This window comes from Euprymna scolopes, chromosome 44 (genome assembly GCF_053919585.1).
Source record: "Euprymna scolopes isolate OS-2025 chromosome 44, ASM5391958v1, whole genome shotgun sequence".
NCBI lineage: Eukaryota > Metazoa > Mollusca > Cephalopoda > Sepiida > Sepiolidae > Euprymna > Euprymna scolopes.
The window spans coordinates 42,412,465-42,437,458 of NC_136525.1; the positions used below are offsets into that span (position 1 = coordinate 42,412,465).

Sequence of the window (24,994 nt, forward strand, 5' to 3'; positions counted from 1 at the left end):
AATGATGCTGGCTTAAACAAAACGGAAGGAAAAGATAACGAAATCTCAAGGTCTTATCTACAACATGAAAGTCGAATCTTAAGATCTCATTTCAGTAATTATAGAACAATCAGATTCATGAGATTCATGAAAAAAAGTTTCAAGATTATCAAAATATACATCAGGTTTAATAGCTCCATTTTCTTTGTTCATAGGAATTTCGTAGCCATAGTGGATGGTGTATGACTTATTTCCAACTGTTCTTTCTGGTAAACATGTTCCCAAGACTTGCTACGACATTGGATATTCAACATTTACATATGGTCCGGTGGAGATATATACATATAAATGCTGTGTTTTTGTACATGAGAAAAGACCAGCGTACTCAATTACATATGGAATAACTAAATATATAACAAACATAGACTTTGATTCAATTGGCTATCGATTCCTGCAAATTCATAGAAACTGAGTGTAGCCGTTCTTCAGGTGATGCTCTGGCAATAAAATTCCAGAAAATTTGAGAAACCTGACAAAAACAAATTCCCCTACTCTAAAGATATTGACCAGGATTAAATATTAAAATTGAAATTGATCCGGAGGGGGGGGGGGGTATTTTTAACAGCGCAAACCAATATTTGGTATAAATGATTTAGAAAACAGGGTTTTCTATGTAAATTGTGGTAATAAATAAAACAAAAAACTTGCATATTTGTACTAAGCTGGGAAGATGAACAAACATATACTACACTATTCCCCAAAAGAGATAATGCTTGGGAGGATATTATGACAACAGAATAAATACTCCTCACACATACACACACACAAATGCGTCGGACAGACACATTTTGTCAGGCTAATAATCTGCATAGGCGTTCAACAGAATGGCGATAAAACTAAGCTTGTTATTTTTTGCGTGTATCGAATTGGAACCAATTTCCTTTTGTGTGTTTCATTCTTACATATGTGAACTACATAACCATTTACCCATGACATGGTTAGCGTAATCTTATACAGATGTTGTGGAGACGGCTGTTGTGCACTCACCACACATATTCCTCTATAGATAGAAAGCTGTCAGCTGAGCACGGGTGTTTATCATCGCACAACTTGTGGGAGCAACGTTATTGACCGTTTCAAACCGTTTTTGTTTTGCTTATCATATGACTAGGCGGAGATAGATATTAATAAACACAGCCCACAAAAAGAATTGTACAAAGCATAGAAATAATAATAGGTGTTTGGACTTAAATTTAGATAACTGATTTCAAATGCAATATCTTTTTCTTGTTTTTATTTATTTATTTTTTTTTTTTTTTATCAAGAAATTAATGTAGTTTGCCTGAAGCATTGTGTAGTGTGTATATATAAATGGAAATTTATAGAAGACGATACAATGCAGAGGTGTAACGGATAGACATAAACTGAAGCAAATTAAGATATATATAAAGGTGAATAAGCTGTGCAGATTCACATTTATTAATACTAATATATATTTAATGAGTAAATGGTAAAAAAAAACTGAAGAAAGTGCTCAGTACTGTAGTAAAGCAAAAAATGTTTTTATTGCAATTTTTAATCTGCTTGGTTACACATTTCGATTACCGAATAGTGTTAATGATCCAATAATTTCATCAGACTTCACAGAAATGAATATTAATAATAACTAGTGAGACCTGTGGAAATTCCACAGGGGACTCATTCATATGTAATATATTGATTTTGGCATTCTGTAGATATTCAGCGTCAATGGAGATGCTCTGATATTACTGTAGCTATTTTGTTAAAACTGCGAAAGTATTTATCAAAGCTAGCAAGGACACCCGGTGTAGCCAGGTCGTAAAATACACTTAAATATGATATTTTAATTCTTGCAGATTTCGTATATATTATTATAGAGTTAATGTACTATCGATTTTTATATATTATGAAGTTGCGATTTCAAAAATAAAAAATATATCCATATGGCTTTAACAAAAACAAATGCAATTAATTAGTTTTTTTTTTTTTTTTTTACATCTGTCCGGTATTTTTTTTTTTTTTTTTTTTTTTTTTTTTTTTTTTTAGTGAATGCCATTTGATCTTTGTATGCATTTTTTAATTAACTGTGATTGTAATTGATAAAGACAATAGGATCACTAAAAATTCTCTCATCAGTACAACAAAAAGACAAATCTATATTCAACCGTATATTAAGTACATTTCCTAAAAAAAAAAAAAAAAAAAAAAAAAAAATAATAATACTGGATGGATTGAATGAACATCATGATGTTACCGTTTTATTTGATGTGGCTGTTGTGATGGCTGCATCGATTGGAGTATATGAACTTACGCCTAATGGTTGAATAGTGATAAAAACGCTGATGTTTATTAGTGATGAAACATGTTTGTACATCCCTATTATTTAAATTCATCGGACTACTGTTCTCATTTTGAGTGATTTTTTTTTTTTTTTTCACAACGTTTTGGCCGATGTAACCTCCGACCTTCAGGTGTATCTTGTCGATCTCAGAAATGTTTGTCAAACCCTGGAATTTGAACAGAATTTCGAGCGGAACCCTTTATTTACTTCACAGGGGTAGCATGCTCTTGTTCCGTCAGCCATGATTGGACAGAGGTCCTAAATAATTCGCAATTGTATTTTTCGGTCGTACACATTGAGGATTGAACATTCAGGAGAGTATCATATTTTACAATTGATTTTTTCCAAGTCTAACCACTGCGGCATGGGTCCTTGTGGAACAGTAGTTTAATGAATCTAAATGATACGAATAACCAATCTTCATCTCAAAAATTCAGAAACGTCATGTTCATATTTAAAATAAGGTCTTATTGCAATAACACCCCCTCCTCCCCTTACAAAAAAATAAAATAAAAATGAGATTTTAATTTTGTATGTGATTACATGGCAGCATCCTGAAAAATTTGGCAGAAGCAACCAAAAAAAAATTTTTTTTTGGTTGGGCTGATTCTTTCGAACAAATTAACCACGTCCTGAACATTAGCTAACCAGGTAAGGCTATCCTAGGCTGTTTCCATTATGATTGCAAGTCATTTGCAGTTCCAGCAACGAACCCCATAAAGGTAAGAGCCCAAAATTAGTTTAACATCGTGCTTCACTGTTCTGAGTCGGGTTTTGAGTTTTTTCCAGCCTGGTATCTGTGCTAGTCGGTGATTTTACGGGTGTTGTCAAAGGACGTGACAACCAACAAAGCAAGAAAAGATTTTTAGAGAGAGTCGACCTTGCAGCGAGTGTATACTGTACGTTTGCTGGAAGACACAAAGCACGTGTAAATCACTTGCCCATCTATAATATAAATCTCACCTGTCTGTTTAAATGTATGTACGTATGTATGCCTAGAACTTTCGACAGAGGCGACAAATTTTCACAAGATTGGTATCATTTTGAAGCTCGACTCTTCGGACGGCAAAATAAAAAAAATTGGCTAAAAACGTTGATTCCTTCACCCTCAACTGGACACTTTTCTACAAGGAGGGGGGGGGTTGCTTTTTTCGCCAATATTTTCGAAAGTCATCCCCTCTTTTCGATTGACTAGCCTTAATTTAAACCTTCGCCACTTCCAGTTTGGCGATGGATGCAACAGCAAAGACGTCACTTTTGTTTTTTCTTTTCATGTTCTTTTCCTCCTTTGTGATACGGGTCCGAGCCTCCCTGTCTACTACCACTTTTTTTTATTTACTTAACACACACCTCCAAACACCTGGGCAACGCCGGGCACCCAGGCTAGTATAGGCTAAGTCTCACAGCCATAAAGGAAAATGGTGCAGACAGGGCCTGGTAGATCCTGACTTTGTTCAGCCTTATTTCTTTTTGAGACCAGAGCTGCGATTGAAGTGAACAGAACACAGTGCAGGCTTTGCTGATGTGGTTGAGGATGTCTTTCTTTTCCAAGGCTTGTTGCAGTGATGATAGAACCAAGATATTTTATAGTTGGGATCTGTTTTGCATATAAATTTAATATTTCCAAACCATTTTAGCATTTTTTATGGGTGATAGATTCAGTGTTTTTGAGGCTGGAGTCCTTTTTCTTTTTTTTTCTTTTCTTTTTTTTATTTTTCTTTTTTTTTTCTTTTTTTTCTTTCTTTTTCTTTTTTTTCTTTCTTTTTCTTTCTTTTTTTTCTTTTTCTTTTTTTTTTCTTTTTTTTTTCTTTTTTTTCTTTCTTTTTTTTCTTTTTCTTTCTTTTTCTTTTTCTTTTTTTTTCTTTTTCTTTTTTTTTTCTTTTTTTTTCTTTTTCTTTCTTTTTCTTTTTCTTTTTTTTTTCTTTTTCTTTTTTTTTCTTTTTTTTCTTTTTCTTTTTTTTCTTTTTCTTTTTTCTTTTTTTCTTTTTTTTAAGCAATTATTATACGTGGTTTTATGATCATGCCACTTGGACTCTATTTTTACTCAATTGCTTGAAAATGTGAGGATCATTTTATGTTAAATTTATATACAAAACTTATCCCCACCAACCCTGCTTAATTCGAAAATAATTATTAAAAATACAAAAATAATCTAAATTTCAGTAATTTGTTTTATTTTTCCCATCTTTTTCTCTTCATTTCTTTTACTATTATCCCCCTCCCCCCTCCACACGAGGAAAAACAATGTTATGCAGTTTCTCCGAGATGCTGTTGAAAAACCAAATTGTGTTAGTTTTACTGTAATCCATTCTATCTACTCTTGCTCGCAGGCCTATACAAGAGGTCTGGCAAGCTTGTGTTTCTGGGTCTTGACAATGCAGGCAAAACCACTCTGCTGAGTGTCCTGAAGGAGGGGCACATGACACAGCCTGTACCCACCCTCCATGCTAGTAAGTCTGTTTGCCCAAACTCCCCATCCACACCTAAGCAAATACCAACCTAAAAAACTTACCCGCAAACTCTAATATCTCCCCCCCTTTTTTTTTTTTTTAAGTCAGTCTTTGATTTCACTGCGAATTTTTTTCGGCTTGTGAATGTTCCCACGCATGGAGATTTTTAAGCTATTTTTAGCTTTTATATTAATTGCATGACTTTTTTTTTTTTTTTATCATATATACAGTATCACGTAAAAAAAAATGTGCTGAAAGAATAATACTTGATAGAGTAAAACCGGTTTTCAAATTTGAATTAACCACATCCAAACATTTGTTTTAAAAAAAATGCTACTTAATATGCGTGCCGCAAAGGAAACTAAATGCTTTTGTAAGCCTGCATTAAAGGTATGTGATAGTATCACAACTGCTGGTTTCGTATTATTAGACTGGGTGCATCTTCAAGAGAGATGGCAATAAAATATAGTCTATTTAAATCATTTGTAGTTATATATGTGTGTACCCCAAACCAAAATTCAGGCAAATAGAACTTCTGCTAAATAAAAACAATGATATATTTATTTTGATATCACAATTAGCCAGCAAATTATGACACTAGGGAATTTTTCCCCAGCACTAAAACCGCCACATCTAGGTCACTGTTAAGATGGTTCTTTGTTAGCAGTGATATAGCTCTGTGCTCTTCTAGGAGGGGCACCCTCCCATGATTTGTCTTTTCACCTTTTGTGAAAGAGTTAGTTTCATGCTAATTGCTTGAGGCACCCATACCTGCGAATGCCAACAGGGCTATCTAGGCAGCAAGGTCAGACTGCTGTTTCTTAATAAGGTGCTGGTCCTTAAAATCCCTCTTCCTGGACCTTGTGTCACATCTTCCCGTTGTGGGAGGGAAATTGAAAGTCTGTTGGATACTGGAAAATTTGCCGTCTTGTTGGCTATCAGTCCAGAAGCTGATTTTCATAGGATATCACTAAAAGTTTTTGTTTTTGAAGATGTGAGAAACTCGTGAATGTATCACGTCATCAATGAAAATCTGGATAGAAACAACAATTGTTAAATAAAACCCTAAACATTAGTCAAAATCCTATCACCCTCCAAAAATCATATGGAAGCACAACTTAGAATTTTAGTCTTTAAAATATTGCCAGAACCTTGCTGGATAGTCAAAACAACGTCTCAATCAAAGATCCTGTATGAAGACACCTTTGGGCCACGATAGTGCTGCACGTATATCTAGATGAACTGCGGCTTCTGAGCCAACCCAATGGTGAAGAAGGAGGAAGCAGTTAAAAAATGAACATGTTTACATTGAGCACCCAAGTGAGAGAAACTATCCTCCCTTCCAATACACCTCAGTCCTATCTCTAGTTTTCAACTTCTAATGGGATTTGCTTACTTTACCTTTTGTGGAAATTTTCATTATCGACATTTCTTTTTTTCTTTTCTTTTTTCTTTTTCTTTTTTCTTTTTTTTTCTTTTTCTTTTTTTCTTTTTCTTTCTTTTTCTTTTCTTCTTTTTCTTTTCTTTTTCTTTTCTTTTTTTCTTTTCTTCTTTTCTTTTTCTTCTTTTTCTTTTCTTTTTCTTCTTTTTCTTTTCTTTTTTTTCTTTTTCTTTTTCTTTTCTTTTTCTTTTTCTTTTCTTTTTCTTTCTTTTCTTTTCTTCTTTTTCTTTTTCTTTTCTTTTCTTTTTTCTTTTCTTTTTCTTTTTTCTTTTTCTTTTCTTTTTCTTTTTCTTTTCTTTTTTCTTCTTTTTCTTTTTCTTTTCTTTTTCTTTTTCTTTTTTCTTTTCTTCTTTTTCTTTTCTTTTTCTTTTCTTCTTTTTCTTTTCTTCTTTTTATTTTCTTTTTCTTTTCTTCTTTTTATTTTCTTTTTCTTTTCTTCTTTTTCTTTTCTTTTTCTTTTCTTTTTCTTTTCTTCTTTTTCTTTTCTTCTTTTTCTTTTCTTTTTCTTTTCTTCTTTTTCTTTTCTTCTTTTTCTTTTCTTCTTTTTCTTTTCTTCTTTTTCTTTTCTTTTTCAAACACACCTGTATCCAATATCACTACACTTGTTTAAAACTACTTTTGTGATTTCACATAATCTACTAGAAAGTTATATTTATTTTGAAAAGTTAGAAATTATTTAAGTTTTATTACTTTTCACTTTTTTTTTGTCGTTTTTTTTTTTGTCGTTTTTACTTGTGGTTTTTGCTATAAAATTTTGTCCATTAAAATCACTAACAACTAAAATGAATAAAGTCTAGAATAATTAACAGTTGAAAACTTGCAAACAAAAAATTAAAATAATAAATTTATAGCAAACGCAGTATAATTAAATTTTCTACCGACCTGTACACTTTTAATGTGTGGAAACTGTAAAAAATTTCTTTATTTCATAATTTCATTGCAGCAAAGATTATCATTGAACTTTTTTTACTCATGTTTACCCCTTACAAAGCGTATCGCCACTTGGGGTTATTATTTGGAGCCATGTTTAGGAAAGACTAACAAGATATTTGTTATACTTAAACTTCTGCATGTCAGTACAGCCAGGGAAGCAGGCAGCAGAAAGGGAATTACAAAATCTAGCTACTCAAGAGAAGAAACTATTAGAATAGAAAGCTTTCTGGCATTTGGGGCATCAACAGTGAAGGGGTGAGATCTTATTGCTAAGCGGGTTTGTCGGGGATTTGTACGTTGAGGGGATACAAGTAAAACGAGTACATCAGAACACATTCCATTAAAATATTTGTAAAACAGGCACAGTGATGCAACATTACAGTGATGGGACAGGAGCTGGAACTTAGTTGATAAAGAGTGACCAATTAGATTGACAACTCTTTTTTGACCCGATCTAAGAGGGAGGGACAAGTGACAGATGCAGTAGCCCAGATGTGGCAATAATATCCCATGCATGAGCGAATGGTGACCTTGTAGAGTTACAGGATACTCTCAGGTGTGAGTAGTCTTCTAGCTTGATAGAGGGAACCTACCTTCTTTGCAGCAGCCTTCGCAATGTCCTCTATGTATTTGTTCCAATTCATATTGGCCACAAATGTTTGGCCGAAGAATTTGAAGGTAGAATTCTCAAGTAAGATGTTATTTGTCATGGATATAGGCGGTTGGATAGGCATCTTGTAATTGTTAAAGGAGAGCAGCTTAGTTTTACTAGCATTAAATGTCACCATCCATTTGCAGCCCCATTCCACTATAGTCTGGAGGTCATTTTCTAACGATTCTGCCATTGTCTTAGATTTATGTACATCTGTTCTTCCCTCATGCATATTATAGAGCATTGTATGATCAATAAATAGACTCATCTTGGACACAATATTATCAGGGAGGTCGTTTATGAATATCAGGAATATTAATGGTCCAAGGATCGACCCCTGAGGCACTCCTGCATTAATGTTATGCTGCTTGGATGTACATCCGTCAATGACAATCTGTATGCTTCTATTTTCTAAGAAGGATCTAATTATATTCAGTATACGTCCAGTTATTCCATACGATTTAATTTTCATTAGCAGCCCTTTATGCCAGACTTTGTCAAATGCCTTGGATATATCATGCTTTATCCAGTGCATGGTATACGTGTTCAGAGATGACTGTTAAAATATCTGTAGTAGAACGATATTGCCTGAATCCATACTGTTTGTCAGAGAAGAATTGTTTATCCGAGGTGGTGAACTAGTGCTTGATTAATTAAGGTCTCAAAGATTTTAACGAAGAGGGGGAGGAGACTGAAGCGATAATTGAGAGGGTCTGTTCTTTCACCAGAGGCCATCTTCCAGCTATTACGGAAGCAAGATTCAGCAAGGCATTTATTGTAGAGCTTGGAAAGTATGGGGACTAGTTCAGCTGAGCATTTTTTTAATTAGTATAGCAGGAATGAGATCAGGCCTATGCGCCTTTTAGGTGTCTAAGTTTTTTTATAATATCGTGGGCATGAGAAGGGGCGATATGTAATTGTACAGGTTTATGATGGGTGGAGGTGGGGCGGCTTACCATTAGGGCCTAGGGTTATTAGTAGGTTAAGTAATTAAGAAATTTTTTTTTATCTTTTTCAGCATAAAGTAAACCAAAGCCGAGCCATCACTTGGGCCACAATTCCGTTTTTTTGTTTTATTGACATCAAAACATCGAAATAAAATTCTAAAATAAAAAACAAAAAATTCCTACAATGTCTGCACTAGTGTTGGAACAATTAATCGGAATCAGGAATCAGAAAAATCATAAGTTTTTGTGGTATTGAAATCGGAAAAATTTGTGCCTATTTTCCAATGCCGAAAACAATTTCATCTTTTTGATTTTGTTTAAAGCAAAATCTTCCACTGTTGGTAGTAATAATAAAATAATAAATATTGATTTTTAAACTACCAAAGACGCTAAAAGCTATAGATCACCCCCACAAGTGAGTTTTTACTCTTCAGAAAATATCTGCGCAATTAACATGTGTTTTTACAGGAATTTGAGGGGGGGGGGGTAACAATTTTATAGTTAAATATTTAGATTTATAAAGAATCGGAATCTGTAATTTAGTAAGGAATTGTGAAAAAATATTGGAATCATCCCATCACTAGTTTGCACATTAAAAAGTATATGGGTCGGTAGAGAATTTAATTCTGTGTTTGCTATAACTGTTTTTGGTGCTTATCTATTTTTGGTACCTCACTATTTTTTTATTTTTTTTTTTTAAATGTTAGGTGGAAGCACAGAATACTTACAAAACACCCTCCCAATGTTAAGAATGGCTTTCAAAATGTTATTTCAGTGCGGTACCAAAAATACAAATGTACCTTTTTTGTTTATGAGCTTTATTGTTAACTATTCTGGGCTTACGCCACTAAAATGTTAGCTACAGTTCTACAACTGTGGTGCGGGAGTGTGTATCGTGTGTTGCTGATTCCCCGTTTTCTTTTTTTTTTTTTTTTTTCTTTTTTTATTCATTCGTGTTATAGGTCTGTACAAAAAGTCAGGTAAACTTGTGTTCCTGGGGCTTGATAATGCCGGCAAGACCACGTTACTACACATGCTCAAAGACGAGCGAATGGCACAGCATGTTCCAACGCTACATCCAAGTAAGAACGACATCTTCACACTTTCCTTTTTCCCTCTCTCTCATTTCGCTTTTCGGGTTTGTATTACTGTCCACATAGATTTGAAAAAACAAATATATAACAAATAAATGTTATCAAAGTCAAAATAAGTTACTTTTCTCCCAAACTGGATATATTTTTTGTGTTTTTATTCAATGTAACATGTTTATTCAGCTCGAAAAGCATATAGTGTTTACCGATGTATTGGAAAATTTAAAATGGCGCCTGAATCTCTCTTTGACATGGTAAGTTTGGAAAAAGGAGTTATAAATAAAAACTAGACAACATACGTTTAGAAACTCACTCAATATGTTACTGGGACATAGGCTGACATATATTTGGTGGGTTTTAAAAGTATTTTGCATTCTTTTTTTTTTTTTTTTTTTTTTTTTTAAACTCCTTTTCCCAAAATTACTGTATCAAAGAGAGTTGGGCGCCATTTTGAATTTACCAATACATCGGTAAACACTGTGTTTTTCGAGCTGAATAAACATGTTACATTAAATAAAAGCACTATCCAGTTAGGTAGAAAAGTAACTTATCTTGCTTTTGCTAACATTTATTTGTTATATATTTGTTTTTGTTTTTTGACAACTTTTTTGAATCTGTGTACAGTAATACAAACCCCTGCTTTTTTTTTTTTTAGGGGGGGGTGGAGGAGGCGATTTGTTTAGCTAAATTCCATTTGTACTAAATTAAGAATTATTACAGAATGGTGACTTTATTATATACTAGCGGGAGTGCATCCGGCTTTGCTTGATCGTAAAATACGCTTAAATGTATTTTAATTCATGCTGATTTTGTATTTATTATTACAGAGCCAATTCTCTATTGAATATTATATTGTGCCTAATAAATAGTATCGATTTCAAAATAAAAAAAAAAATAGGACTTTGATAACATCAGCTAGAATTAAAACCAAAACATTTAGCACTTCAGCTGTGTTCCCTACCATCTATCATCTAAGCTATCGATAGATAAGAAAAATTTAAAATTAAACCACTTGAAGCTATGAATGAATTTGCACAAAACTAACAAAAATGTTAAGTTGAAATTAACATTTTGTATTTCAACTTGTCGACATTTTTCCGTACGCATGATTCATCCATCCAAACAAAGATTTTACTCATTAAAAACCATCCTTGGTGTATGATTACTATTTCCTGTTAATTTCAGTGTTATGCGGCCAGTAGTTTAAGAGTTTATCGGTTAAATATTTACATACACACACTGTTTTGTTTATATAGATTTATACATGCAGTGTGATCTCAGACGGGTTCTAGTATAAAAGGGTGTTATTTGCTCCCATATGACATTATCATGTTGATGCACCGGTTTATGTTGGATCACCAAAGTTAAGCAACATTGAACCTGGTCGGTATTAAAATGGGTGACCATTTGGGAATACTAAGTGTTGTACGTGCTCTCCGCTTATCTCTGCATTATTTCCAGTTGTTTCCACTGGAATAAAGTAATGCTGAATCAGAAGTATGGCTGAAGATTGCTTTTTCCTTGCAATTACACATAAGCACCCTTACAGGGGGGTATCCATTGTTTCTCGAGACTGAACGGAGGCCATAAGCTTCAATCCCAGATCGCAACAAAATATCTCTGACTGGGATGCTGTCTGAAGTTATTATGTTGCATGTACATATTGATTGATGTCTTTTAGCTTTTATTTTTTTTTATTTTTTTTTATCTTTTATTCCCTAGCTAGAAGGAATTTAAAAACAACAAATAACACCATTATTTTGATCTGGGTTCTAGTTTATTTTTACAGTAAGGTACCTCTAAATGAGCTACAATTTTCACACAGTACAGTAAGGTACCTCTAAACAATTTTCACACAGTACAGTAAGGTACCTCTAAATGAGCTACAATTTTCTAACCTATCTTGTGAGGGAGGAGGCCGACAGGCCGCTTGCCCGCGCGCCCTACGGGGCCCGGGTGAAATGATCAAAGTGTAGTATCTGTTCCGGCAGATGCTGCACTTAAGATGATTTGTACCAGTCAATGGAGGGGAGGCCCTCTATACTGGGACAATTATTATTTTTGGTAACCAGAGTGCCCCCTTTTTGCCTACTTTTAGGGGAGCTGGTTTTTACCTCACATTAAAAACGGCCTTGTGCCTAATTTGCTCAGTGGGGGAGCAAATAAATACCATCTTGTGAGGGAGGAGGGTGGTTCTAAAAAAACAAATGTCTGGTCACTTGGATGTTGTACACTCAAAAGGTAGAAATGTTCTCACTTCTCTACCACGTACTTCTCCCATGGTGCAATATTTTGCAATATTATCGTTACTCTAGTCTGTTGACTGCTCATGTAACCATGTGCTTATTCTAGCCTTATAGGGAAAATACCATTTTAAGTATTAACAGTTCGGCCCGGCTTTGCTTGGGCCCTATGTACTGTTCATAATTTTGTGTGTGTGTATGTAATATATATATTAAAGTTTGACTCTTGTCCAGGTAACGTATATCTAAAATTTCAAGTGTTTAGACCGAAAATTGGCTGAATAGTTTGCTAGAGACCGATCTTCGGAACTTTGACCCTTTGGTAGCCAAATTTTCGGCCAAAAACCAATTAAAAAGCTTGTCCTATGTCTGAATACACTTTATGTAAAATTTCAAATGTTTAGACCAAAAATTGGCTGAGAGGTCAAATTATTTTTTAACTTTGACCCCAATTTTTGCCCCTTAACATTTATTGTTTTGGGCTCAAATCAAATTAAAAAGTTTGATCCATGTCCAAAGAACCTACATCTAAAATTTAAAGTGTTTAGACCCAGAATTAGCAGAGAAGTTTGGTAGAGTTTTCAAAAGTCAAATTGTTGAACTTTGACCTCTTGACAAATTCTGGCTGAAACCGAATACAAAGATTTTCGCAAATCTTGATACCCCTTATGTCAAATCTCGAGTCTGTAGACTGAAAATTGACAGAGTAGTTTGATAGGGAAATGTACACACACACACAAATTTCACTTTCATAGATATATAGATTTTTTACACATCTTTGATCTAATCAAATAAAAAAATTTAATCTTGCAACGCGCTAGCTTTTGATGCTGTATAACTCCAAGAAAGTTATGGTAAAACAAAGATTGTAATATTCATTTGCTTGCGGTGACTATGGACCACATTACTGACTGCAGAATCATTGAAGAAAGTAATGGAAGATACAACTCACACAAGCGGCTGCGCCTCTGTCAAGTGACAGGATCGGGGAAGGAAAAAGAAAGACTTAAGTTTGTAGATCGATCGTTTAAGTACATATGGCATTAATTTGCATACGAAAGGAATAGTGATTATAAGGAGAAAGAATTGCAAAGGATTGGTGTCAATTTTTTGACCGCCAAGACAGAGAGCATGAACATTGAGAATTACAATTTAAGTTAAGAGGAGTTGGTAAGAATTGCGGCTTTGGTGGGAAGTTCTGACAATTTTTTTTTTTTTTTTTTTTTTTTTTCTTCTTTTTGCAGTCAGAAAATAAATTTTCTTTCATAAAATAAATGAAAAGAAAATTAGTATTTAATTTTTTTTTCCAGAACCAAATAAAATTTCAAATTCTAATAAAAGTTGGATATAAAAAGTATCAGGGTTTGGGAAACGGGAGTATAACCTGCGCATGGTGTCTCTGCCAGTGTTGTAGATATTTTAGCTACACATAGTCCGTGTGCAGTGATCGTGTCGTCTTAATGCCAGCCACTTTTAACTTTCGTGGCACTCATCCAGAATGTGTTGACTCTACTCCTCCTATAGAATACACACAGCATCCCGGATGAATGCAGACCACGCATGATGGTCTACAACAGCTAAGATAATTATGGATAGCTAGTTCTGAGACCAACAGTGAAAGCCATAGATCTGTGGATGTTTGTTGGCTTTGATGGTGTGGAATCACGTCTTCAGCTGGCCTCCCAGGCATCTTTGCCAACGTTGGAATGGCTCTGGAGCAGTTGCTTTGTGAATGAACTCTCCTGTCTTGTGGCATGTTGCGTGATCAAACCAACACAGTCTTTTTAGGAAGATAATAAAGGAGATGATCCTACATCGCATCAGCCATATTGTGAATTTAACGTGGCAACATTCATTTTGTTTCTGCTTTTATAAGAGTTATGAAAGGAATTATGTATCCATAGTTCTTGGATATTTTCCACACCTTTAGATAATCTCTTAGTTTTGTCTTTATTTGCACTTACTTTAATTTTGCTTTTGTTTGTGTCTAATTCGGCTGCTTAAGCATGTATAGCTTTAATTTGTTTGAACTTTTTGGGATGAGAAGCTTTTTCTTTTTTTCATTTTTTTTTTTTATTTTGATTTTTCTTCATTTGAATTAAAATTTTCAAAAATTTAATTTTTATTTATTTTTAAAATCTATTTTTAATAATTATTTTTTTTAATTTGTTTTAAAATTTGTCTTTTAGATTTATTTTTTAGATTTTTAAATGTTTTTTTTTAATTTTATATATTTATTTTCATTTATTTTTTAATTTTATTTTAAAAATTTTATTTTAATTTAAAAAGATTTTTTATTGTGTTTTCAAGTTTTAATTTAAAATCTTTTTACTTTTAAGATCTTTGTTTTTAAGATTTATTTTTCAAAACCTATTTACAAAAAATTCATTTTTAAATTAAAAATTTTTATCTACTATCTTCATTAATATTGGTATTTCTATTACACAATAAATCCTTTGTTTTCATGCATATTATGTTTTTCCCTTTTAATTATACAAATGAGTCAACACTTGTCTAGGCTAACAAAACACTCAAGGATGTTTAATGAGATGGTTAGACTGTTGCATGATGATGAATATACTGAGAGGATTGAAAATCTCTCCACATTCCTTCCATTCAAAGCAACAGTTTTCAAACTGCTTAGCACATGGTGCACTTTTTTGATTTCATGTGGACCGATCAAACTATCGAATTAGAAATGATTAACCAACGTTTTTTACGTTAAATGCCGAAAGAAAAAAATAGTTCCAAAAGTAAAACTTTTTTTTTTTTAATTTTTTTGTCCCAAATATGGCACATTGCCACTTGGATGTAAGGGGCTACTATTTGGGACAAAATTTGCAGGAATACTATGTGGGGAGTTGAGCAGCAAGATGTCTGTTCACATTACACTAAAATTTCTGCATGTCAGTACAGTCAGGGAAACAGGAACCCAGGAGAGAATTCCAAAGACTAGCAGTTTGAGGGAAGAACCTATTCAAGTAGAAGGCTTTCTGGCATTTAGTGATCTCTCCAGTGTAGGGGTGGGATTTTGCTACTCGTCAGGTTAGTTGGATGTATTTATGTAGAGGTGGTACAAGGACTTGAAGTTCGTCAGAGCAATTTCCATTAAAATACTTTTGAAAGAAGGCACAGTGATGCAATACTGTAGTGATGGGACAGAAGTTGGAGTTTGGTCGACATTGTGGGACCTATTAGGTTGATGAGTCTTTACTCAAAAAGTTCAAGAGCTACGAAAGCAGAAGTGGTATCATTAAAACAAACGACCGTCTGTGCTCCAAAATTTATTTTTCTACATAGTCACCACCATTCTAAATGCACTTTTGCCATATCTACTTCTAACGCACGCCCATGACAAAGTTGCTTTCTTAGTCTCAAACCATCACTATCTGCAACAGAGAGTTAAAACTGCATCAGTTCAGTCATCATAACAATGTAATTTGCAGTTTTCTCTGATCCATGCTGACAAAGGTCACATTACTTTTATAATGATACCAATATACGCTGTACCAGGATTGTAGCAGATACGCTGTACCAGGATTGTAGCAGATACGCTGTACCAGGATTGTAGCAGATACGCTGTACCAGGATTGTAGCAGATACGCTGTACCAGGATTGTAGCAGATACGCTGTACCAGGATTGTAGCAGATACGTTGTAACAAGATTGGGTTGAAAACGTTCAAAATTATCCACACAGACGCTTGCCATATTGGACAATGGCATTGGTTAACATAACTTATGGATGCCTTGACTGAATTATTTCATTTTATCCTTGAGTAGATTTTTGCCTTGGTAAGTGATGACCCATTAGTTTTTAAAAAAATTGGTGAATACTCGTTTAAAAAAAAATGTTTTTCTACATATCCAATATAAAAGTTATTTTAGTTTAAAGAAATGTAATATTTTTGCATTTTTAACAAATTAAATTGGTTGTATAATGTAATGTTTGGCTGATAAGTTTTCGACAGTAAAAATTTTATTTGTTTAATGTTTTTTTTTGTTTTTTTTTTTCCTAGCGTCTGAGGAATTGTCGATGGGAGGCATGCGATTCACGACATTTGACTTAGGCGGCCATCAACAAGGTATTAAATGCACACTTCTCACCCCTTTTATTTATTTATATATGTGTGTTTTTTTGTATTCTTTATTTTTCATATTTTTATAAAATCTACCATTTTCCTAACCCTTATCCTAGAGTTGGCCTCTAATCTAGTTGGGGTAATAATATCTTTTTATGGCGTCAATATTTAATTCTGTTCGGATAAAGTTCGTAACCAAAAAAAAAAAAAAAAAAAATCTGTACTAGATTGTTGACCATTTGGGGTATCAGGCATATTACAGGGCTCTACATTGCGAGTGATTTTTCAAAGTGGTGACTAGAAATAATGAAATGCTTATCTTTTGGCGAGTGTTTTTTTTTTTTGTTTCACTGACAATCTTCCAAAGTTCATTACTGAGTGAAAGATATCTTTTCAACAAAGTTAAATTATTTAAACAATAAAACTTTAATAGAACAATATACTCTGTGTTTTTTTTTTGTTTTTTTTTTACTGAAGGCTGTTTAAAAAAAAATCTGAAGAAATTAGAATGTTTATACCTTCAAGTATCAACATAAAATTTGTTGTATATTTACAAATGCTTTCAGGTTAAAATGGCTAAAATTGTCACTTTTGTGCTTATTAAAAAAAAAAATTAATGCCTTTGATTTTTATAAAACTTTCTGAAAAATTGTAACTGATTTCTATATAATTTTGTTCGTCTATACTTCACGATAACTCTTGGGTGTGCCTTTTTTGAACTTTTTTCTTTATGCCTCATTCACTGCACTCACAGGGGACCATGCATACTTCATTTGTTTTTTATGGAAATCGCTCTAGACAAGGCATGAAGCCACTTGATGTAAAGAGCAAAAAAGACACTACCACTTGAAGGTCAAAAACTTGCTAATAATAAGTGTTGGATGGAATAGGTTCTGACCCAGAAAATAGCAATTCTTTCTTTGTCAGAAACATTGTTCATGGAATGTTAGGATTAAAGAACAAAATAAGGGAACTTTTGCCGAAATTCATACTTGTTAATATAATCTCTACTTAATGTCGTAGGGTCCCTATATATAACAAAGATTGACATTTCTTTGTTGTGGTTCTTTTCTTTCAGTAAGAAGAGTATGGAAAGATTATTTTCCCGCTGTTGATGGTATTGTATTCCTAATTGACGCTTTTGACAAAGAGAGGTTTAATGAAGCCAAGGCCGAATTGGATGTAAGTAGTGTAGCTATTTATTTATTTTTTTTTTTTTTTTTGCGACTGAAATGAGCTGGTGGTGCTAGATCAGGTTGTCTGAAGATACGAGCTTCCTGGCCTAAAATGTATCAAATTTTAATGTTATTTTTATTTTATTTCTTTTCTCTTTTTTAAATAACCTGAAAATGGTTGATATGCCGTAAAACAAAATGATTAAACCAAACATCGTAAATATTTGGAAAAATGAAGAACTCGAAGAATAAAAACTTTTACCAAAATTACCAGATTTGACATGAAATAGCCCGAAAAAGGTTGATGTGCTGTAAAACAACTAAACTAAACCAAACTCCATGAATAAATACTTGATTATAATAGGTCGAGAAGAAAGTTCTTGTAGAATTTTTAATTTTGATTTCAGATGATGTATTTTTCTAATAAGTTTTCGTTATCTTTCCTTTATCATTTTAGAGAGCGTTTTTCACTATCTAATTGTTTAAATTACAATCGTTTTAAAACAAATGTCTTCTTTTCAGAATGTTGAATACAAGATGGGGGAAAAGCAAATTATTAATTTTCTTATTTCAATTCAAGCTAGGCCAAAAGGTTACCGAAACAGCTCACGGTATCAACGAAGAGTTTGGCCCAGGAACCACTACTGAAGGCATAAATACTTGTTTTGCGTTGGCAAAACTGTTGATTGTGATAGTGCTTTTTTTTTTTTTTTTTTTATCAAATTTTTTGTTTGAGGCAAGATATGTTCATCTGAATTTAAAAGTTAAAAACCCTAAGAACTTTGTCAACCTAATATAAATTACCTAAAAAAGGGTTGATATGCCATCAAGCAAACCATCTGAAACAAGAGCTGATTAAAATGAACCTTTTTAAATTTTTTATTTTTTAAAAAAAATTTTTTTTTTTTTTTTTTTTTTTTTTTTTTTTTTTTTTTTTGTAGAGTTTGCTTACTGATGAACAAGTTGCTAATGCTCCGATTTTAATTTTGGGTAATAAAATTGATAAACCTGGTGCATCAAGTGAAGATGAAATTCGCAATTGCTTTGGTTTACATGGACAAACAACAGGAAAGGTAAGTCATTACACTTTTTTTTTTTTTTTTGGTCCCTTGACAAAGGAGGGATTGGACCTTGTAATTAACTCCCGCTCACACTTTTCTTAATAACCACGCCTTGGATTTTTAAAAAAAGTTTCGTACAAACATTAGTCATGGTGAAAGTAAATTTTTCACTCATGAAGGGGGACTCCATATGCTCAGCTTTTTTTATTTTATTATTTTAAAAAATTTTTTGTTGTAGCTAGTGATGGGGCATCCTACCCGCCATATTGATTATATTCGAACCAAGAGATCTTTTTTAGATTCTGACCATCCCTTTAAGTGCAATTGTTTGAATCTCTCTTGCACTTGGTTCATGGGGTATATTTTGCCAGATAGTTTTTTAAATTCTTTTTCAGGAGTCTAGTTGCTCCTATAATTAGTGGGATGATGGAGATCTTCCTAAGATTCCAGTTTATTTTCATGTCGTACATAAGACCATTTTCCTCAAACTTTTTTTTCACTATAAACAAAAGAAGCAGACTTTTTTGTTCTCCGATTCTGACTGACTAGAAACTCTTGGCGTTCAAATATTTTCTTCGGGGTGTTTTCTCTTTTGGTAAAAGTTTTCTTGCGTAAATTACTTGTGCCGTCATTCTTTTGTGCGGACAGTCATTCTCGTCTCCTTAGTTGTTGTTTCACCGCGTTTTGGCCAACTCATCCTCTGGCCTTCTTCAGGTGATTAATCGCGACAGGATAGGAATGCAGAATCTCGTAACTATATCCCAGTAATTACTGCCTTCCATAGTTGTTGTCTCACCATGTTTTGGCTAACTAAACCTCTGGCCTGCTTTGGGTAGGATTGAAATGTGGTGAAACGGCTATAAAGATTAGGATAAGAGTCTATAAAAAGAAGGAATACACAAATTATGAAACCTCATCTCTAAAGGATTCCAAAAATAAAAAGTAAAAAAAAAAAAAAAAAAAATTTTTACTAAATTTTCTTAGAAATCTAATGCATGGAAGGCATTATGTCTGTTTCCATATTTTCAAACTCTCTTCCGAAACGAAAAGTCACAGAGCAGCGCTAGGGGACTCAAATGATGGGATTTTTTATGATCGTTCTTTTATGGATCTTTAGTCTGTTAAAATCGTTTTTAACGGGGTCAAAATTGAAAAAAATCGTTATGTAACGCCTCCTGTGCAGCTCAGCTCAGGTGCATAGGCTCGTGATTGAAATGCACCTGTAGCCGATACCTGTGGCGCTACCCGTGGTTTCGTCTAGTGGTCGAATTCGTCTTCGGGTCGTCGTCGGTCTCCTTCCGGTTCTGCTTCAAATCAGCTTCCAACCGTCACCTGGGCTATCGGAGAAATATATTGCATTCACAACGGCGTTCCAATCAAAGAAAAGAAAGTCAAAACTTAATTGGTTAACACAGAATTGATTATTGTCTTTGACTTTACAATATAATAGTTACACACTGGCCTAGTCATGCAACTTAGGGGGCTGGCAGTTTTGTTTCTTTTACCAAGTTCTCCGTTCTTCATCTACCGTCAGTCCACGGGAAGGGATCAGTGAAAAAACGACACCAATTAGCCAAGTCTTTTGTTTTTATCAAATCAGTAATTCCTCCGTCCACCTTTTTGGAGTTATTATTTCTTTCTTTCCTTTCCTCTCCCTCTTTCCCTGATTTCTACTCCTCCTTGCGGCTTTATCCATCCCCATTTTTAACCCTCATTGCACTGAGGTGTTCCTTATTAGGAGCTATTAGTCACTCCCAGGTCGACAATGCCTGGCGGCGACCCCTCACCCCCGATTCCCACCCCAAGCTGTCAGCTTAAGAGTCTGGATTTCTTCATATTGCTCAACAGAGGGCCCAAAACAACCTTTTCGTTGTTAACGGATTTCCAACAATAAGATAAGAACAATTATTTGTTTTGTTTTTTTCTCTCTCTGACAAAATCCCATAGACATTTCTGTTTAAACAACATCAAACCATCATCATCATTAGAATTCAGCCGTGCGAATTTCTCTGAATTCGTGTCGACTAGCAAGGTCACTCGGCATCGCTCGGTCCGCATCATGTCACAGTTATACATTTTGTACATTCATCTTAGTTTATTTTTAATCAGTTCATGTGCATGTCACGTTGGTACAGTGGTAACATCACCAGCTTTGAATGCTGCAGTTCGTCTTTCGGTTTCAATTCTAGCTGATGGCACTCAAATACTTTTTTTTTTTTTTTTACTTTTGAAATCACAACAATAATAATATATAGAAAATCTGAACAAACAAAAATGTATTTAAGCTTATTTTATGACCGGGCAAAGCAGGGCACCTCACTCCTTTCCAGTTAATCATATATTCAATTATAAAGGTCTAGAAGTTTCCAGACATGGATAAGGGGATGTCTTGACAAATCTGAGAAAACGTGTTATGGAGAGAAAAAAAGGGGGGGCTTTGCAGGATTCTAAAGGCGGAAAAGCAAAAGAATGGTCAACGAACAGAAAGTCTCAAGGAAACTTCAATTAAATTTCTACGAGTGCTAGAACGATTAATCGGAATCAGAAAAATCTGAACCTTTGAGGAATATCTGAAACGGAAAAATGTGTTCCTATTTTCTGATGCCAAAAGCGATTCTTTTTTCTTTTTATTTGATTTTGTTTAAAGCAAAATCTTCTACTGCTGCTGATAACGATAAAATAATAAATATTTAAGTAACGGTAAAACTAAAACCTCTAGATCGCTGCCCCCCCCCCCCTCACATGTGTATTTTTATGTTTGAGAAAATATCAACACATTTATGAGTTTTTACGGTAATCGAGAATAAATAACAATTCTGTTGTTACATTATTAGAGATTCATGAAGAATCGGAATCGGAAAAAATATTGGAATTATCTCATCACTAATTTCTACATTGTCGGACACGTCTTTTCTGTTTCCTTTGCGACTCAAACTGCTCAGAAACCCTGTTCTGTCCTCCGAGCACATGATCATTTTTATTTAATCATTCGACACCTGCATGTCTACCTTGTTTTGCCGAGGAAGTTAACCTTTGAACGCTCACATTGAATATAACATATTGATAGGGTATGGCATAAAGGTTTACTTCATAAGATCGCTAGCTATGGTATAGCTGGAAATGTCTTCTCAATTATTAAATCATTTCTTTCTGATAGGTTCATAAGAGTAGTAGTTGAGGGGCAAAAATCAGAAGCTCACAGTATTAATGCCGGTGTCCCTCAGGGATCCATCCTGGGCCCAACTCTTTTCCTGATCTACATTAATGATCTTCCAAATCATATCCTTACATCATTTGTAGACATTTATGCTGACGACACTACCATTTATGGTACCACATCTAAGACAGTAAACGAGCAAGTTCTCTCCAATTCTCTCTCCTCTGATCTTGAGCACGTAGTACAATGGGGAAAGGAGTGGCTGGTTACTTTTAATGCATCTAAAACCAAGCTTCTCTCTTTACATCATCAACATTCTAATCCACATTTGTCATCAATTGAAATGAATGGCTCTCGTCTTCAGGAGGCCTCAAGTTTTGACAAGCTTCTGGGCTTGACCATTACTCCTGATCTTAAATGGAACATGTATATCAAATCTGTTGCCAAGGCCGCTGGAAAAATGGTGGGATCTTTCTATCGATCCAGTAGATATCTCACTGCTGATGCTATTCTCTACCTATATAAGAGCCAGGTACGTCCAAGGATGGAATACTGTTGCCACATCTGGGCAGGAGCTGCTAGAAAGGACTTGTCCTGCCTTGATAGAGTTCAAAATAGACTTCGTAGCCTCGTAGGAGATGTCCTTTTCTCCTCCTTGCAACCTCTATCTCACAGAAGAGATGTTGCGAGTTTGTCTCTGATGTATCGTTATTTTCATGGAAAGTGTTCAACTGAGCTTCAATCTTTGGTCCCCCCTCGCCAAACTTTCACAAGAAACACTCGTCTAGCTGTAAACACTATCAATAATTTCCCCCACTCTTTATCTGTGGCTAAACCTAAACGTAGATTCCATGAACAAAGCTTCTTTCTTAGAACTGCACGCCTGTGGAATTGTCTTCCGTTTTCCTGCTTTCCGGCTGACTACAATATGGTTGTGTTCAAGTGTAAAGTAAATAAGTTCTTGATGAGCCGTTCCATATAAGTTATTAAATTTACCAAATTTTCATTACTAATGATTACTATATTGACCAATTTCTACTGTACACTCTTTAACCCTTATCTTTGAGTGGCCTCTGGGCCTTGATAATGTGGTGATGCCTTTGTAAAAAAAAAAAAAAAGAAAAAAAAAACATAGTGCACATGAGTGCGTGGGAAAATAGCAGCAGCAAAGAATAGCTGGCTTGCGATAAGATTAGCAGCAGCAGCTAAAAAGCATGCATATGCAAATTAGGAAGTGTGTGTGAGAAAATAAAGAAAAAATGCATCACATGGTCAGGAGAAGCAAAGTGCACGTCGAATAAAATGCACGTGTAAAGTCGAGGACAAGAATGGGCAGGCTGTGCCTGGCATGCGATCAGAGGAAGGAAAAATGCAAGACAGTTAAAATGGACCGCTGGCAGCGAGAGACCTATGTTAAGTGGTGCCAATCTCTGGTCCCTCCCCCCTTGCCAATCTTTCACGAAAAACACCCGTCTAGCTGAAACCACTGTCAATAATTTTCCCCACTCTTTATCTGGGTCTAAATCCAAACGTAGATTCCATGAACAAAGCTTCTTTCTTAGCAGTGCACGCCTGTGGGCCTGTTTCCCACCTGACTACAACTTGGATGTCCTCAAGTCCAACATAAACAAGTTCCTGATGAACCGCCCCCTTAAGTAAGACACTTTATCAAATCTGCATTACTAACGATTACTACGATACTATCCCGTTGATTACTGTACACGCAATAACCCTTATCCCCGAGTGGCTTCTGGGCCTTGATAAGTGATGACCTCCATCATAACAGTAATGGTAATAAAATGTTTTTGTTAAAGAGAAAATTGCCGACCCGGATTTTTATTTTTTTTTTTTTTGCCTCCTCTTATTAGTAACGGCAACGTTACAAACACCCTAGTCTATTTCTGTTTGTTGCCAGGTTAATCTGACGTACTCTATGTAACCCTCACCAAAATTTATACTAGTTAACTTACTTGCGTAGTATCCAATATATATTATAGGAGAATGCATCAAAGGGGTAAAATTAATTTTTTTTTTTTTTTTTTTTTTTTTTTTTTTTTTTTCATGATTTTTCTCAAAAAAAAAAATTTGTATCTTTTTCAGGGTCCCAGTCCTCGTTATGAACTGCACGGCCGACCCATGGAGTTGTTCATGTGCAGTATTCTCAAGCGACAGGGTTACGGCGAAGGCTTCCGATGGATGGCCCAGTATATAAAATGACTTGTGTTTCTTTTAGTTGGCAGTGGACTTCAAATAATTACTCTTGTCATGAAAACAGACTTTCAGCTAAAAAAACAAAAAAAAATTAACTAAAAATGAAAAAAAAAGAAAATTAATTAAAAAAAAAAATAATAAAAATAATGGTGCGAGTTCATAGTTCAACCTAAATAAAAAAAAACAAAAATACAGAAAAATCGTTATGGTCTATATAACAGTCACGGAATGAAAATGTCATATTCCAAAAATCATGTAAATTGATCAGGTAGTTTTTTAAGAAAATCATTTTTAAATGATTTTACGCAATTAATGCAGAATCATTAGCACTACAGGGCTGATCTACAAGTTTGAATTATTGTGAAGTTATCTGCTCTTGTTCAAAGATGACATGAGACAGTCCCTTTTTTACTTGCTCAGAAAATTCGATTTTCTTAGAAAATAAAACTGCTTAATCAATTCATGTGATTTTTGGAATATGACATCTTTGTTCCATGACAGATATGTACATCATAAAGATTTTTTTTTCCATATTTTTGTTTTTTAATTAGGTTGAATTCTGTATAAGAACCAAACTAATAATAAATAAATCACCAAAAGAAATGTTCGGGACATAAATGTTGGTACAACAAATCTAGGTGCATGACAGGCCCTATTGAAATAATTATAATCACCTTCCATTTCATGAGTAACAGAATGACATATGGCTGACAACAACGACGCTGACAGACTTATCTCCCCTTCCTCCTCGTACTTTTTTTTTTTTTTTTTCCTACGTGCTCTCAACTCCTGAAGTTTCTGGGACAATTTTTTTTTTTTTTTTTTTTTTTTTTTTTAATAAAATAAATTGACCAATTTCCTGGTTTACAAAAAATAAAATAAAATACATTGGCCCAGACTGGTGATGGATTGTCCAAAAAGTTATTTCAACTAATTTTTTTTTTTTTTTTTTTTTTTTTTTTTCCTGCTAACAAAACAAATTTTAAATTTATATTAAAAACAAAAGAGATTAAATATGTTGCCTTTGGTATAATTTTTGACTTTTTTCTCTTTCCTTTAATATCCATTTATTTAAAGAAAATGAATATTTTGTGATATGTGTGTGTGTGATTTAGAAGGCTATCACAATGCAAGGAATGGAATGTAGTTGGTGTTGAGGAAGAAAGACGAAAACAAGTGACAATTTGCAAATATATATATACGTGTGTGTGT

General features: G+C 34.1%; 1 protein-coding gene across 3 annotated transcripts in view; it reads left to right on the forward strand.

Moving 5' to 3' along the window:
- The window catches only part of LOC145268815 (small COPII coat GTPase SAR1B-like), a 70,492-nt gene extending 45,812 nt beyond the window's left edge, over positions 1-24,680 (forward strand). Inside the window, exons 3-7 of one of the 3 annotated variants that reach the window (XM_080124445.1) lie at positions 9,727-9,846; positions 16,116-16,181; positions 17,257-17,360; positions 18,295-18,426; positions 23,672-24,680. In XM_080124445.1, the coding sequence (XP_079980571.1) occupies positions 9,727-9,846; positions 16,116-16,181; positions 17,257-17,360; positions 18,295-18,426; positions 23,672-23,788 (539 nt within the window). In that variant the 3' untranslated portion in view covers positions 23,789-24,680. Of the gene's footprint in view, positions 1-4,671; positions 4,792-9,726; positions 9,847-16,115; positions 16,182-17,256; positions 17,361-18,294; positions 18,427-23,671 lie in introns of all 3 variants that reach the window. The other 2 variants (XM_080124447.1, XM_080124446.1) reach the window with 2 other exon arrangements.
- The last annotated feature ends 314 nt before the right edge of the window (positions 24,681-24,994 follow it).